Source organism: Echiichthys vipera, assembly GCF_963691815.1.
Source record: "Echiichthys vipera genome assembly, chromosome: 10".
NCBI classification, from domain to species: Eukaryota; Metazoa; Chordata; class Actinopteri; order Perciformes; family Trachinidae; genus Echiichthys; species Echiichthys vipera.
This window is the reverse complement of record NC_139835.1, coordinates 12,756,182-12,770,990: the sequence shown is the minus strand read 5'-3', so window position 1 is coordinate 12,770,990 and position 14,809 is coordinate 12,756,182. Positions and strand designations below refer to the sequence as shown.

At 38.3% G+C, this 14,809-nt stretch overlaps 1 protein-coding gene across 1 annotated transcript; it reads right to left on the bottom strand.

Annotated features, from left to right (window-relative positions):
- Nucleotides 1–3,383: 3,383 nt before the first annotated feature.
- pnkd (PNKD metallo-beta-lactamase domain containing) lies at nucleotides 3,384–14,200 on the bottom strand (the record flags this gene model as incomplete). Its single annotated transcript, XM_083921211.1, has 9 exons — nucleotides 3,384–5,194; nucleotides 6,866–6,981; nucleotides 7,202–7,288; nucleotides 10,365–10,528; nucleotides 11,028–11,120; nucleotides 11,507–11,565; nucleotides 12,235–12,347; nucleotides 13,268–13,383; nucleotides 14,043–14,200. 9 exons carry the CDS (start codon nucleotides 14,198–14,200, stop codon nucleotides 5,021–5,023), a joined length of 1,080 nt encoding a protein of 359 aa, XP_083777337.1. The 3' UTR covers nucleotides 3,384–5,020.
- Nucleotides 14,201–14,809: the final 609 nt, after the last annotated feature.

The window sequence follows — 14,809 nt, the reverse complement described above, 5'->3', positions numbered from 1 at the left end:
TTTGAAGCTCGGTGGGAGGCAGAGTGCATGTTCACAAAGCTGTGTGTCTTTATCTTGATATTAAGGAACACATTTTATTTTTGAAGGACAATTTCTTTTTTGCTGTTTACCTGTTGAAAATATTTTCCTTGAAATCACTAAAGTCATAAGAAAATATTGCTTTAGTCATTTAATGTACAGGACATATGTTTTCTCTTTGAAGGAAGTTTGTTTTTGCCTGTGAGTCTGTTGAAAAATGTTTTCACTTGAAATTACTGACAGAGCCATACAAAAATATTGGATTATTCATTTAATCATTAAATAAAATACAGTACACTGTGTTTGGTCTTGGTTCAATAGGTGATATGCAATCATTTTAATATGTTTTAATAAACATTGAACCAGTCCGGCCCTCGGCTTGTAGCAAATTTGTTTTTTTGGCCCTCTGATGTATTTGACTTTGACATCCCTGCTCTAGACTGTTTGTGCCGGGTCCTCCTGCAGGCCTGGAGGAGTACTGCACAGATCTAAGGATTCACAGCTGAACTTGATTTTACTAAAATTGCTCGGATGTGTCTCTTGTCTTCATACACCTGAGGAAGGCGCAGGCCAACACACTTTGGTGTTTTTTAAATTGTACCCACTAAAATAAAGGCTTTTTAACGTTTTCAAACCCACCTAAGTGCCTGCACTTTTTTCTCTAGAGACCCTGGACCGCTGAACAACTTAAGTCATTCATTATGCAAGAATGGGAAAGAATTCCACAGACAAAGCTTCAACAATTAGTGTCCTCAGTTCCCAGACACCTAGTGAGTGTTGTAAAAAGGAAAGGTGATGTAACATATTATTCAAAATGTTGAATATTTCAATTGCAAAAAAACAATAAAGTTTATCAGTTTGAGCATTAAATATCTTGTCTTTGTGGTGTATGTAGTTGAATATAGTTTGGAAAGGATTTGCAAATCATTGTATTCTGTTTTTATTTACGTCCCAAATGCATGTGAATACATTTGATTTAGGTAGTGTAGCCTATGCTTATCATTAAAAAAAAATAACATCACTCATATTCACAGTATTGAATTAATTGCACGATTAAACTATCCGCATAGTCAAGCAACTGCAATAGCATGTTTCTTATTACTGATTTTTCAGGATATTAGCATAAAATGCTATACAGTGCATACGGTCTGTCTGAAATCTGCTGCAAAAGCTCAATCATTTCAACGTGCTCAAGGAAAATTCCTGACCGAAAAAAATTAAGGAGTTTTGCAAACACATCGCAGATCAATATTTCTTGTGCACACTCATGATCGTATGCTCAAGGACCTCTCGTGGTTGTGGTCACTGACATTGTTTTATAGCCCTTCTGTCAACAGATGTTTGTCCTATCTGAACAGTTATCCATAATCATGATGATTTATAAAAAAAGTGCATCTGCAGGCCTTTTTTACAGCACACACTTGTCGGGCAGGGAAAGCACAGCTGTTGATGTTAACATTAATGAGTGCTCCGAACCCCAGCTGCTGAATGGAATTCAGACATCATTTATTTTATTATATACCTGGTCTTTTATTACTGTTACACACAACATTTGTTTAGTGAAAAAGACCTAAATTTAGGAATAGTAATCAAATAAAATGGGAACGATCACACCCATTGACCTAGAAGACAGTAAATTGTGATAAATTTAGTTTGTGTAAGTCAAGGCAGCAGTTTCTAGTTGTTTTAAAGTAGACCGCACAGATGTTTTCAGTTAACTAGATGATTAGACCTCTTCTCAGGACTGTGTGGGTGTGTTTACTGTGATTGACTGACATCTTCCTGAGTCTCCTGTTAGCTTTGTTTCACCTGTTAAGGCGGGATAAAGGACACCCTTATCATTCTTATTGATAGATGGATGTTTATGACCTCATACATTCCAATCAAATTTCCATCAAAGCCCCGCACACCCTTAACCCAAGCAGAGGTCTAATCAGCCAGAATAACTGAAAACAACTGTGTGTGTGTTCAGTGGCTTTAATGTTAAAAAAAACCCATTACTTTTCTCATACTGTCTGTCTGAATATACCTGTATTCACCCTCTGTCTAAATGCTCCATTTTAGTGCCTGTCTCTTTAAGCCCCCTGAAGCTCTGATTGGTTGGTGATTCAAAGGTGTCCACATCTGCACTTTTGGGGTCAGTGCAGCCGGGAAATGACTATAATGACACTAAAGCAATATTTTCTACCTATATATAGATTAAATCACAATGTTTGTTTACAATAATTTCCAGGCAGTAAACCTATGTCCTGTACACATAATTCAATGACAAGGAACAACTGGATATACTCTTATCTCATTCATCTAAAATTCATGTTTGATGCTTTTATATCTCATTAATAACACTTTAATAATGTTAGGTTGGAGACTTTATTTAACATTTAGAAAATGACAGCCCCCAGCACTCCCAGTTATTCCGTGAGATGTTGCTGTTCGTATTGCTAGATTTGGTTTATCTAAAATGCAAACAACACCATGGGTAAAATAATAACCCAGCAGAAAAGTCAGATTAACTATAGCTCCTAAAACGTTACATTCACGGCTGAAACTGAAAACAGAAATCAACAAGTTTTCCCACTTCGTATATCACCGCAATGTAAATCAACCAGCTGTCTGCCCAGAAGTGACCGCTTGTTTAATGTCAGTGATTTGTTCTATAGTATAGTTGTGACATTACAAGTTCTTTACAGAAGTCCTGATGGCTCGTTTAAAGGCACAGTTTCTGAATACGGGCATCTCACTGGGGATTGCTCATTTCATACTTTCATAGTATTTATGAAAGCAAATACCTGTGTACTGATGTAGGTCGAGCTTTCCGAGGTTATTATAAAAAGTTGACACCGTTCAGCCACTGATGCTTCAGACAATTATCTTAACCTAATGAATGCACATGCATTAGAGTGGACAGTTGAGTTGTTTTGATATTTAAAAGGCGCTCAGATCAACAATATCGATGAAAAATGATTCTGTTTAACATACTGGATAAATAAATGCACTTTCTCTGTCTGGAAATAGTCTATTCAGTTAAAGATGTTTTCAAGTGAAGTATGGAAATTGACAATCCTGACAGCATCTCGACTTACTTTAAAATAAAACAGACATATAAATCTAACTTTTCACTATACGGAACCTTTAAATAATGTTTTGATTTATGTGTTTATGTAAAGTGTTGCGAGCCTGGGAGTTTCAGGAGCAAATGCAAGTCTGCTTTTGACAGTGCATCACTTTTCAAGTTCAGGACTTTTCATTACAGATCCTACTTTCATCACTGTCCCTCTAATTTATACAGAAGCCTTCGAAAGAGGCGCCAGAGTTGGAACAAAGACAAAACACGTTCGTTTATAATCCTCCTGCAAGTTGTTCTGTTTTATTACACTGCTTTGTCGACAGAAAGTTAATTTCACCTTTTTGTTTTCTAGGGCATCTTTTGCGTGTGCAGAATGTAGGTTCCTCTCTTATTTGAGTTTAGAGAAGTGGGAAAAAAAACTCAGCTGTCAGTTTGGAACACTCATAAAGACAACAAATAACACATACACAACTCTAATGAATGAAAGTTTACTTTCATATTCCCTCATTAAAACATAACCTGAAGGAAAACAGTCTCCCATGTGGTGGTATTCATAACTCAAACATATGCAGATAAGATGTGAATCTGCTTCAAACAAACAGAATAACATTTTAGTCAACAATCATCGGGGGAAAAAGACGCTTTGATACAAGCGCTACTGCAGGAGTAACGCAGGAATCAGAAGAGTGTTCATAGCTCCTCAAAAACGTAAAGGTTTGATCCTTTGCATTTTGGCTCATCCTCACCTGCATTACATTACCTTTACAAAAAGACATACAAAAAAAAATCTGAAATATTTTGCATTGGAAGATCTTTCATTACACACTGAAATTATTTCTGTCCATTGAATTGTCACAGCATAATAGATCATTCAATATATTAAAACATATGTACAATTTTGGTTTCCAAAGTTTTCAAATTAGCTAGAAAAACATTCCTTATGAAATATTAAATTGAGTACCACAGTTAGTCATATTGTATTCTCATTTTGGAAAGAAAATTAAAGATATTTTCATCACCGTCTTACTCTTAAATATTACATATTTAAAGAAAATTGGAAAGTGATTGCAAAACGTAGTGTTTCCCTACACTTTCAACAGCACCCTGTACATTTAATTCTATCTATTCCACAGGCTAGACATCCCCCATTCAATAGCAAATCAGTCATGTTTCATACATTACAAAGCACACAACAGTCAAATCCTTCACATACAGTGTGTTGCTCTTCACGTACCCACGGTGCAACTATTGACACTTGAAATATACAATTCAAAATGTGGAACAGTTAGTTCAAATGAAACAACAGGGTTCGTACAGCTTAATTTTAAACAGTTAAACATTTTTCAAGCACTTTCAGGGTACCGTAACCCAAATTTTTCTGATTCTCAAAACCATTTTCATCACATCTAAATCATTACTTAAAAATGCAATTGCAAAATAATATGTTCACAGAATTCCTTTGTGACAGCCTGGAATGTTGCTAAAGCGATAACAAAATACACTGGTCTGTTCTGCTCTCCCTTAAGTGTCAAAGGTCAGAGGACATGCACGCATTCTGAGAGCAGATGCTCTCCCTCATGCCGCTGCGGAGCAGAAAAATGCACCCTTCTCATTTCGGCGCACATGTCAGTCAATCTAGTTCCGCTCTGCGTCTGGGGCGAAATGCAAACAATCAGACATGATGATGGGATCGGTTAACATGAGTGACTGCGTAAATGAAAAACCAGATTGTGTTGAAAATGAAATGTCATGTAATAATGACAACATAACTATGTTCATAGCAGTCTCAGATACAGGTTGGTACAAAAACGGTTTCTTTGAACAGACTTTCACTCAGTACCTCGCTCATCGCTACTCTACAACGTACCACTGTACAGCATAGGTGAGATTGCACCTTTGTTTGCCGGTATTAAGCTGGCCTTAGTGATTCAAGTACTATCTCCTGTTAAAGAGGTCTTTGCGTTTTCGCAGCTCCTCCAGCACTCGAGCCCTGAACTGGGTCCAGTCTTCATCCTGGAACTGCTGAATACCCAGGGCCAGATGGAGCTCTGCAGTGTGGCTGCGTAGGAAAGGATTGTACTGCCTCTCTTCTCCAATAGTGGAGGGACACTGAAAATGAAGAGCCCATCAAAAAGCAGTCCTTGTCAAAACTGATGTACATAGTTTCAGTCTAGCAGCCACAGTGATTTACATGCCATCCATTCATTCATTCATTTGCAGAACAGAATTGTGGATAACAAGTGACTCCTTAAACCAACAGATCTTTGCATGCATTGCACCCATGTCCCAATTCATATCTCCTCATCAACAAATCCCATTTCATCCAACCCAGATGATAAAACCCTGTATTACAGAGGTTAAAAGCAGCTAAAACAAGGAGTTCAAGAGTTAGTGGGAGTTTCTGCTAACATATTGTTTAACCTAAAGCTCTTTCCCCACCACAGAACAAATTCAAATATGTAGCTAATGGATATTCAGCAAAAGTACTGTCGGGGGGACCTCAAGCTCAGCTGGTAGAATGTAAGTTGAGTCCCTGGCAGTGGCCAAAAATATCTTTAAAAAAGTATCACTGTCAAAAAGCTAGCCATGGCAGTATCACAGAAAGCCCGATAAACAGTGTTAACTGCTTTACCTATTGTATCTATATTATTATAGTAACTTAACAATTTGATTCTGTTACATGACTCTGTATTCTTATTCACTTTATTTTTGTGTTAAAGGTAAACATCAAAGAATAATTATTATATGTTATATGGCCAAGGAAGATTCAATCAATATCCGTGAACATGAGCTGATTTCCAAAGGCACAAATCAGAAAAGTAAGTCTCAAACTCAAACAATGTCATCAAGAAAAAGACTGATTCTGTGGACCCACCAAATGTTTGTTTTCTGTTTTTATATCCAAATGAGCTTTATTCTAATTTGGTGTTATAGGCTGTAAAACAGAAAATGTACCCATATACTCAGAACCTTCCCCTGGGTTATCTCAGTCATCTCATCCTTTACATACATTGTCTATGGTTCCAGACTGTGTGTGTACGTGTGTGTATGTGTGTGTATGCGTTAGCTCTTTAAATACTCTAGTTTTTGAATTTGGGAGAGAGTTGTTCATGTTCATACTAATATATTATCATTGTCTGAACATAGGAATAACATGTATGAATTTTAAAAATGGCTGTTATTTCCTTCATTGTGTTCTATGCTTTTTTTATATGTCATGCCAATAAAGCATTTGGATTGAATTAAATTAAGTATTTATTTGTTGTAACATGTCACAGCATAAAAAGGTGTAAATACTAAAATGAATAATGTCCGACTTCCATTTAGCTGCTTGAGTTTCATGATCCTGTTAGTGTTCATGCTGGCTTACTGTCACTCTGTCACAGCTTATTGAGACACTTAAATAGAGCAGAACAATCGTTAATGTTATCAGTAACACCTGTGCTTTTCCTGATATGACAAGTCAAAATGTGTGCAGTAAAAAGGCCCTCTTACTGCAAATGTGTGAAACCGCCTCTGGTGCAATGCTGTTTAGATGGCAGATAAAAACTAGTCTAAATTCTGGACAGGCACTTCACTCGACAGTGAACCTTTGCTCTTCTGCAGACTGTATCACAGATGAGACTCGACTGTGAGGGGCTGGAGGAGGAGCGCTTAGGCACTGACAGCACACACACTGTAGGCAGGTGATAAACCCCTCTTCCCAGGTGCTGGACAACATGAATCGTCTCTGGAACGTTGTGCTACAGAAGCATAACAATGACGATATATCATTCTCACCGTGCACAGCTTCTGGCCTCGCTGCAGCAGCACCCACTGAGATTTGTTTTCCCTGGCAGTGTTACGAGGTTCAACCTCGGCAGCAAACAGGAGGTTGTCCTCTGCATACTCATGACCTGAGAGTGGACACATAAATAAAAAAAACATTACCCTCAAGCATAACCACACTAAAAAAACAAAGCCTATAGAAGTCCCCATACAGCCTCTATATGACTGCTACACAATGTCTATAAAGTACAGAAATCAAGCAACAGCAACACATTCAACTCACCACCACATATACATCCCACAAACACACTTGTTTGACTCTCATGACACCTGAGAAGATTTTCCTACCCGGCCATAATAGAGTATCATCACTTAAGGAGGCGACAGTGTCCAGAGATGACAGCATGGTTGTGGCACTGCCTTCAAACATCCTCCCTGAAAACAACAAGAACACATTTTACTCCACTCAAGTAAACAGGGCATCTGCCAGTTTCAGAAAGGTATTGCATCTGCTCTAGAAGGCCATACTAAATTAAAATACTTTTAATTGGTCCAATGCAAGGAAATACATTTGGGTTTCATCAGAGGTCATGTAGGTTTTTCATCCCTATTGTAAATGGGTAGTAAAAGAAAATGCATTTCTAAAGGGACATTTAGTTGTGTTTAATAAAGCTGACTGTATGCAACTGTGCTACTAACACAAAAGATTCTGGTATTACTGTTTATAGTGAACAACACAAGACCTTAGTTAACTATATTAAAGACATATTTTATGAGACTTAATTTCAAGAATTGTATACTTTTTTTTTTTACAATGTCTTAAAGACCTTCATACTTCCTGTAATTTATTTTTTAAAGCCACTTGGTACTGTAACAGGTTAGTCAAAACAGCAACTATAATAGTAACAAGGGGATTAAAACAAACACCAAACATGGTAAATATTCAACATTAGCCATGCCATAAGGGCGTTTATAGTGTTTTGCATTTTTAAGAACAAACACTGTTGCATTGGGATTGGCAAACAAAACTAATTTGCATGCTTAGACGAAATAGAATTAGGTATGGTTTGCAAGTACTAGTAATAGTTTTCGGCAGAAATGACAGTGACATGGATGCATTTGTTATTGGACGGATAGGTTTTCTATGTACAAGTGCGTAAGCATCAAAAATAGGCATATGAGCCAGAGCCAAGAATTCAAAATGCATTGGCTTTACATGACAGACAGGAGCTGTGTAAAACAACTGGTCGTGAGGTCTATGGTTTACCTAAGCTACCAAGTAATTCAAATGGGTGAGTAAAGTTGTCATGAATGGGGCAACTATAGAGAGCGAACAAATTTACCAGGCTGTGTATTTCTGCTGTAAAGTTAAACATGGGGGTCTAAGGGGATTGACTTGCTTTTGGTGCCAGCCCTCAAGTGGCCATTCAAGGAACTGCAGTTTTTGTCACTTCCAAATTGGCTTCAGTTTTGAGCCCCAGAGGTTGCTTAGGGCGCACTCACACTGTCCATCCGTACCAAGCCCATACAAGTTTTACGGTTACAGCCTAGTTCTTTTGACCAGTGTGAGTGCAACCCACTGAGTATTTGGGAGAGGTGGGCTTTTGTAAGCGCATGTACACATGTACGAGCACGAGGCCTACGGCGGCTCTGACGTCATTTTATGTGCGCCTGTTTGGACATAGAAAAAACCATGTCCGAAGACCATGCGCGGACATTTAAAACAATGGCGGCGAAAGGTTCGCGTTGGTGTGATGCGGAGGTGGAGTGATTACTGCAGATTTGGTCGGATGAAAATATTCAAAAACAGTTGGACAAGACCCACAAAAACTCTGAGGTCTATGGAAGGATTTGTAAACAAAGCGACGCATCGCGATGACGTCAATCAATGCTTGTGACGTGTGACATACGGACAGTCAAGAAGCATTCGCGCGAGGCCCAGGCAGTGTGAGTACAAACGGGCCTGGCCGGCGGGGAGAGAGGGAGGGGGGCACAAGTACCCTAAAGCCCGGGGCACGGCACGGACGGACAGTGTGAGTGCGCCCCTTAGATGCCCATTTAGGTCAGCATTAGAGAACAGCCAATTCATTATCTCCCTACTGATAGTGTTGCTTTCGTCAACGAAAATGATGACGAAATATCTTCGTCAACGAACCTCTATCACCTGACGAAAACTAGACGAGACGAAACGAAAATGCTGGCATGTGACGATGACTAAGACAAAATATATAATGCAATTTCGTTGACGAATAAAAACGAGACGAAATGTCTCTTCATTTTCGTTGACGAAAGCGAGACGAAATAACATTGTTTCGTCTCGTTTAGTCACGTTATTGTTATTATTATTATTTTGAAGTTTTCTCCCAGTCTCGCGTCTGGGCGACGGCACGTCCTCAATCCCCACACGCGCATTATTTGGATTCTGAAGCTGCCGCTGCTGTGGGTCATCGTTAGCGTTAATTAAACTAAAGAACCACGGATTTTAAGAGACACTTCAGGGCATCCCATAATGAACTTTAGGTAAGTCAAGACGTAACGTAACGATACGTTCTGTTTTAGAAAGCTCATGCGACATGAGGCTACGGTGTTGTCCAGTTTTGCAACACTGGACAACACTGGAAATAATGTGTCGGGTTTTAACGCTAGCTTTAGTGTTAGCCACTGGAGGTGTGTGTGCTCACGCGCGTTTGCGTGCGTGCGTGCGTGTGTGTGTGTGTGTGTGTGTGTGTGTGTGTGTGTGTGTGTGTGTGTGTGTGTGTGTGAGAGAGACTAGCATGTTTGTGAGAGAGAGAGTAGCGTGTGTGTGTGTGTGTGTGTGTGTGTGTGTGTGTGTGTGTGTGTGTGTGTGTGTGTGAGCATGCGCGCGGCTAGGGTGTGTATGTGTATTTATTTGTGAGAGAGTGTAAAGTGTGTTTTTAGTTCCTACCTGACTGACTCACTCTATAAGTGCACTAAACTTCCCTTTGTTGGCCAAATACTTTCACTAGTTTTGTATTTCACACATTTGCAAATCACACTGAACTTAATTTAGCATCAACATGAATTGGATTACTTCTTCTAGACCTGTACATGCATTTAAACTAAAGATATCTGCATGGGTTTAGCTAAAAGAAAATGTTGGTTTCGTCAATACTACTAGGTACTTTTATTATATTGATTAAATATAATTGCATCACTAAAAAGAGACTAATATACAATTTTATTTGACTAAAACTAGACTAAAATGTCTTAAGTTTTAGTCGACTAAAACTAGACTAGACTAAAAGTAAAACATGCCGCCAAAAACAACACTACTTACTGACATTCAGGGGCCCATTAGAGGGTACAAAGACCAACCTTATGTGTAGAATGACTTATCATCAAACACACATCACAGAGGTCTCCGTTGTTTTATTACATACTTTCTGTCTCTGCTGTGTTTTACATAAAAGCACGAGTTGCAGTTAACCATGTAATGGTAATGTCAATTCTATAGGATTATTTCTATGGACCCCCTTGTGTTGTAACTCACCACAGCCTGAGAGGAACACCAGGTCACCAGAGAAGAGGCTGGAGGGAATGTCGACTGTCCGGCCATCCAGGAGGTAGATCATGTGGCCCACTGTGTGTCCAGGAGTGAAGAGGGCCTTAAAGTGCATACGGCCAACTGTTACTGAGTCCTTGTGAGAGAGGGGACTGGGTACACAGAAAAAATAGAGGTGCTCTAAGGAGAATGTAAGATGTGGAGTTTTTATGACAACTGGTTACCTAATAATCAGAAAGGGAAGAAAAATTCAAGTCAATTTATTTATTCTGAACAAATGATAGCTAAACAAATAAAAACATTTAAAAAATGTGCAGTACCTCTAATACATGAAAAGTTACCTCTCTGTTGAAATAATGTTGAAAATGTTTTTAATCAAATGTACTTTCCATTCTTAACAAATGGGGAACAACTAGTTTTCTAGGTGATGTTGTGAAGTCAGTCATCATCATTTTGGAAAATAGACTTTAGTTCAGTGGTTTGGATGATGTCTAGCTAAGGATGGCCCCATTCTTCAGCATAACAGAACAGTTCATCATACCGTGATAATGTACCGTGCAGTCAGCTACTCCTAGTGCTGACAAAGGGAACAAGACAGAACTCAGTACAGTCAGATTGATTCTGCGGGAAGCGGTGCAAGCAGGGACTTACTGTGTGAGGCCAGGAATGTTATCAGCTGCATTTCCATAAACTCTGCATGAGCTGTGAAGCTTTTTCAACTCTTTGTTTCCCCCACTGTGATCCCTGGAAACAAAAAAGCAGATGCTTGCCAGTACTGTGGACACACTAGAAAAACTTGAATTTGTGTTGGCCTCCAATCTACACTCAGCATTTTCATCCACATCCTCTTTATTTTAGTCTGGGGAGAATATCTGACGTATTAATGTTATTTTCAAAGATATTCACATTAGTGTGGGTGTTTCCCTTAGATTATGTATCACACCAGCAGTTGTGTGCAGGAGAACATCATGTTTGCCTATAGTCACTTGACACAGTATAGAGTTTTTATAATCCGTCATGCATGATATATTTAGCCTCATCTCCCAATGTTTGTATAGATAAAAATGTAATAACAAACCACAGATAAATAAACAATACTGGTAGGCATGTATAAGAACTATAAAGCTCACCAATGCTTGTGTGTGCAGAGTATTGCTTCTAAAGTCACTCCCTCTTCCTTGAGAACTGCCTGAAAAAATACAAGTGCCGTTACAACCTTCAATTACCATATAAAAGAACACTTCAGCAGCATTTTATTCAAAAGCCCATAGAGCTGCAAAATACTTCAGACTGTTGACGCAATATGGAATTAGTCCTTTAAACGGTTTGCATGAAATGGATGCTGCTGGAAATGCACAAACATGCTCATTCACTACAACCACTAGCTGCAGTAAAAGGTACAATTCTAAGACAACAACAAAAATGGAAGTGCACCGACAAATCTAGTCATTTTACAATACCTGATTGAAAAAAAGAAAAGTCAAAGTTGTCATTTTGGGTTTGGGAGCTTGATAAAAGTGTGTGCTCAAGAATTAAAATCACACATACCGCCAATTTCCCATTACCATTGAACCTATCTATATGCACTGTTCTGAGTCCTTCTCAAAAAACTTTTTTTTGTAATATAACCGAATTGTTAAGAGCATCCATACTATATCTCATCTGATATTGTCTCATATAATCCTAACACATATTTTTGTTTATATGTGGTGTCTTTCAGGTAAAATTGATGTGATAAATACGTGGTGTGTCCCAACTTTTTCTACGGCTATGTGTTGTTCAGCAAGCCAAGGCTTATTGCACAGGAAACTATCAGTCAGTGATATCTATGCACACAACTGACAGCAGAGGCACTCACCTGAACGGTTTGAGGGTCTGCAGGATCGACAACAACCGCAACACTGGAGCCCGTGTCAATTACAAGATAGCTGTAGTTGTCAGACAGTACTGGGATGGGAACAATTTTAATACCTGTGGACAGAAGAAGAGTTAGAAATTAAGTATTTAGGAAAATGTTAAACCCTTTTATTAAGAATGATTGTAGAAGTAGACAAGTGGTCATAAAGGAATCCATATAATGTTCATAGTATGTCTTGGAATGACAGCATTGATGGTAATAAAAAATACTTCTAAGAGATTGTAGTTGACTCACAAGATGGTGAAACTTTATGACAGTCATCTGACTGTCATAACGTTTCTTTTGTTATCCATTATTTAAAAAAAAAAAGCAGGTATTTTCATTTCAATACTTGGGTTTATCAATAGCCTTGATATGATTTGCAATAAGACAAAACAAAGACCCTCGTTTCTCAGCCGGTAAACACATTTTTACCGCTGTTATAAGTGTTTTTTACGGTACTGTAACACTACATGGCACGAGAGTTTGGCTTCTACCTCAAAATCAAAACTGCTCCAACAATTAAAAAATCTGCTCATAGACTGTAGGTCAACCACCTCAGAAATTGTATGACTCAACAACAACAACATTTCTTCTGCCCTCAATCGTGTTCTGAACAGGGAGTACAATTTGGTACCATAAAACTGGAGGTAACGGGTTCCAAAATCTAATAAGGTTTGACTGAGGCACTCTTTTGTGCACCAATCAATCCTCAAACTAAATACAGCACATAATCCCAGATTAAATGCACGCTGATGGTCTTTTCTCTCTCTCATCTTTTCTTGATGCTGTAAATGGAGCTTCTGTGATGCAAAACTAATTTCAGGCTTGTTCTGGCAATAGTAAGCAATAACATGGTATTCTAAAGTAATATCCTGATTCATGTACACGTTACGCATTATGTTTGACCCAAACAACAGGGCCTCTCCGTTTTTGTGGATGGCACTTAACACTGTATGAATAGGAAAGAGTAAAAATCCAGACTGCTGCATACCATTGACGTCCATGGGCTGAGTCGAGGAGTGTCCAGCAGGGTAATTTTCTCTGGATTTTCTCATCTGTCTCTTGTAGTACATGTAGCCAAGTCTGGTCCTAGTGTAGAGTGTGTACCTGGGGAAAACAGTGCAAAAGGCTAGGAAACACTGCATGTGGTGGCAGGGGTTGATAACGTTAACTCCAACATGTAGTTGTAAAATGATTTATTTCAATTTAATTTTGATCTCCTTTCTATCGGTATTATAATTCTGTTCAGAATGTATTACTAAAAGCACTACCCTTGTAATCCATTCCTAATCCTGTATTACAAAATGTCTATCTTTGATAACAATACTGTTGTGCCATTTGGCCAATGCTTTGTAAGGAATATAAATGTTGCCATATCTATTTTGTACATTTTGAACAAAGTAAAAAAACAAAACAACAACAAAAAAAACCCAATAAGTAGTCAAAAGAGACAAGGGGGTCACGCTAAATCAACTGAACCATTATGCTCTACATTAGTCAAAATACGACAAAATATAATTTATCATTCAGAAGAAATGTGTTGAGGAAATGTTATATATGATATATAACGTTACAGTTAGTTGCCAGTGGCTATTATCGTCGTGGGAAAAGCTTCAAACCAAAATGTCAGTGGTAGGACTTGTTCAAATTGGAGCATATTTGAATAGTTTGGTGGGACGGCCTCTTCAAAAGAATGTACGCTAACGAGCAACACCGCCATGACAACAAAACCTTGCTTTTTTCACGGAAGGTCATATAATACTCACGCGATGCGGAACAACGGCTTCTCCGTACGGGCCATTATTTTGCTCAACAGTTTTCTGCAGAGCACTTGTACCTTGCGTCTGTAGCGGACACATAAACAGAAGAAACACAACAAGGATGCGGTGGCGAACAGCGTTACCAGCCAGTCAGGAAGCGCCATGGCCTCTGAGCAGCAACGTGATGACGTATGCGCCAACCCCGGAAGTGGGGAGATTTAAAAGAAAAAGAGTACAACATTTTAACGACATTCATTTACACTTACATACATTTAAACAAATAATTTATGCAAATTATAACACATTAGGTAAATATTAATCGTGTGTGTTCATGATTGGGTTCAATTTTGTGTATACTTGAGCTTATTTTATGGTTTTATATTATTGCACTAATGTCCTGTACTTTTTTGTGTAAATCCTGTTGTTTTTTGTGCCAACATTTTGACATTTTTAATCTATTTGAAGTGAATGTACATTTGAAAAACTGTTATAAAAAAACAAATAACATTTTAGATTTGTTTTTTTTCTTCATCACATCCATGATCATTGCTTTCATGATTCAGTGCTTTCCATGATTCAGTGCTCCTTATCACTTATTTAGTTTGTACTTATTTTATTTCAATATGCTGCTAAACTGCGAAGTGCGTATGGTTGTATATTGTATATTCCTACGAAATTATTTTGATTTGATTATGTTAGCTTATTGTCACTCTGATCCTTTCCCATCTTTGTATTGAAACGGTGGCACAATAATTTCCCTCGGGATAAATAAA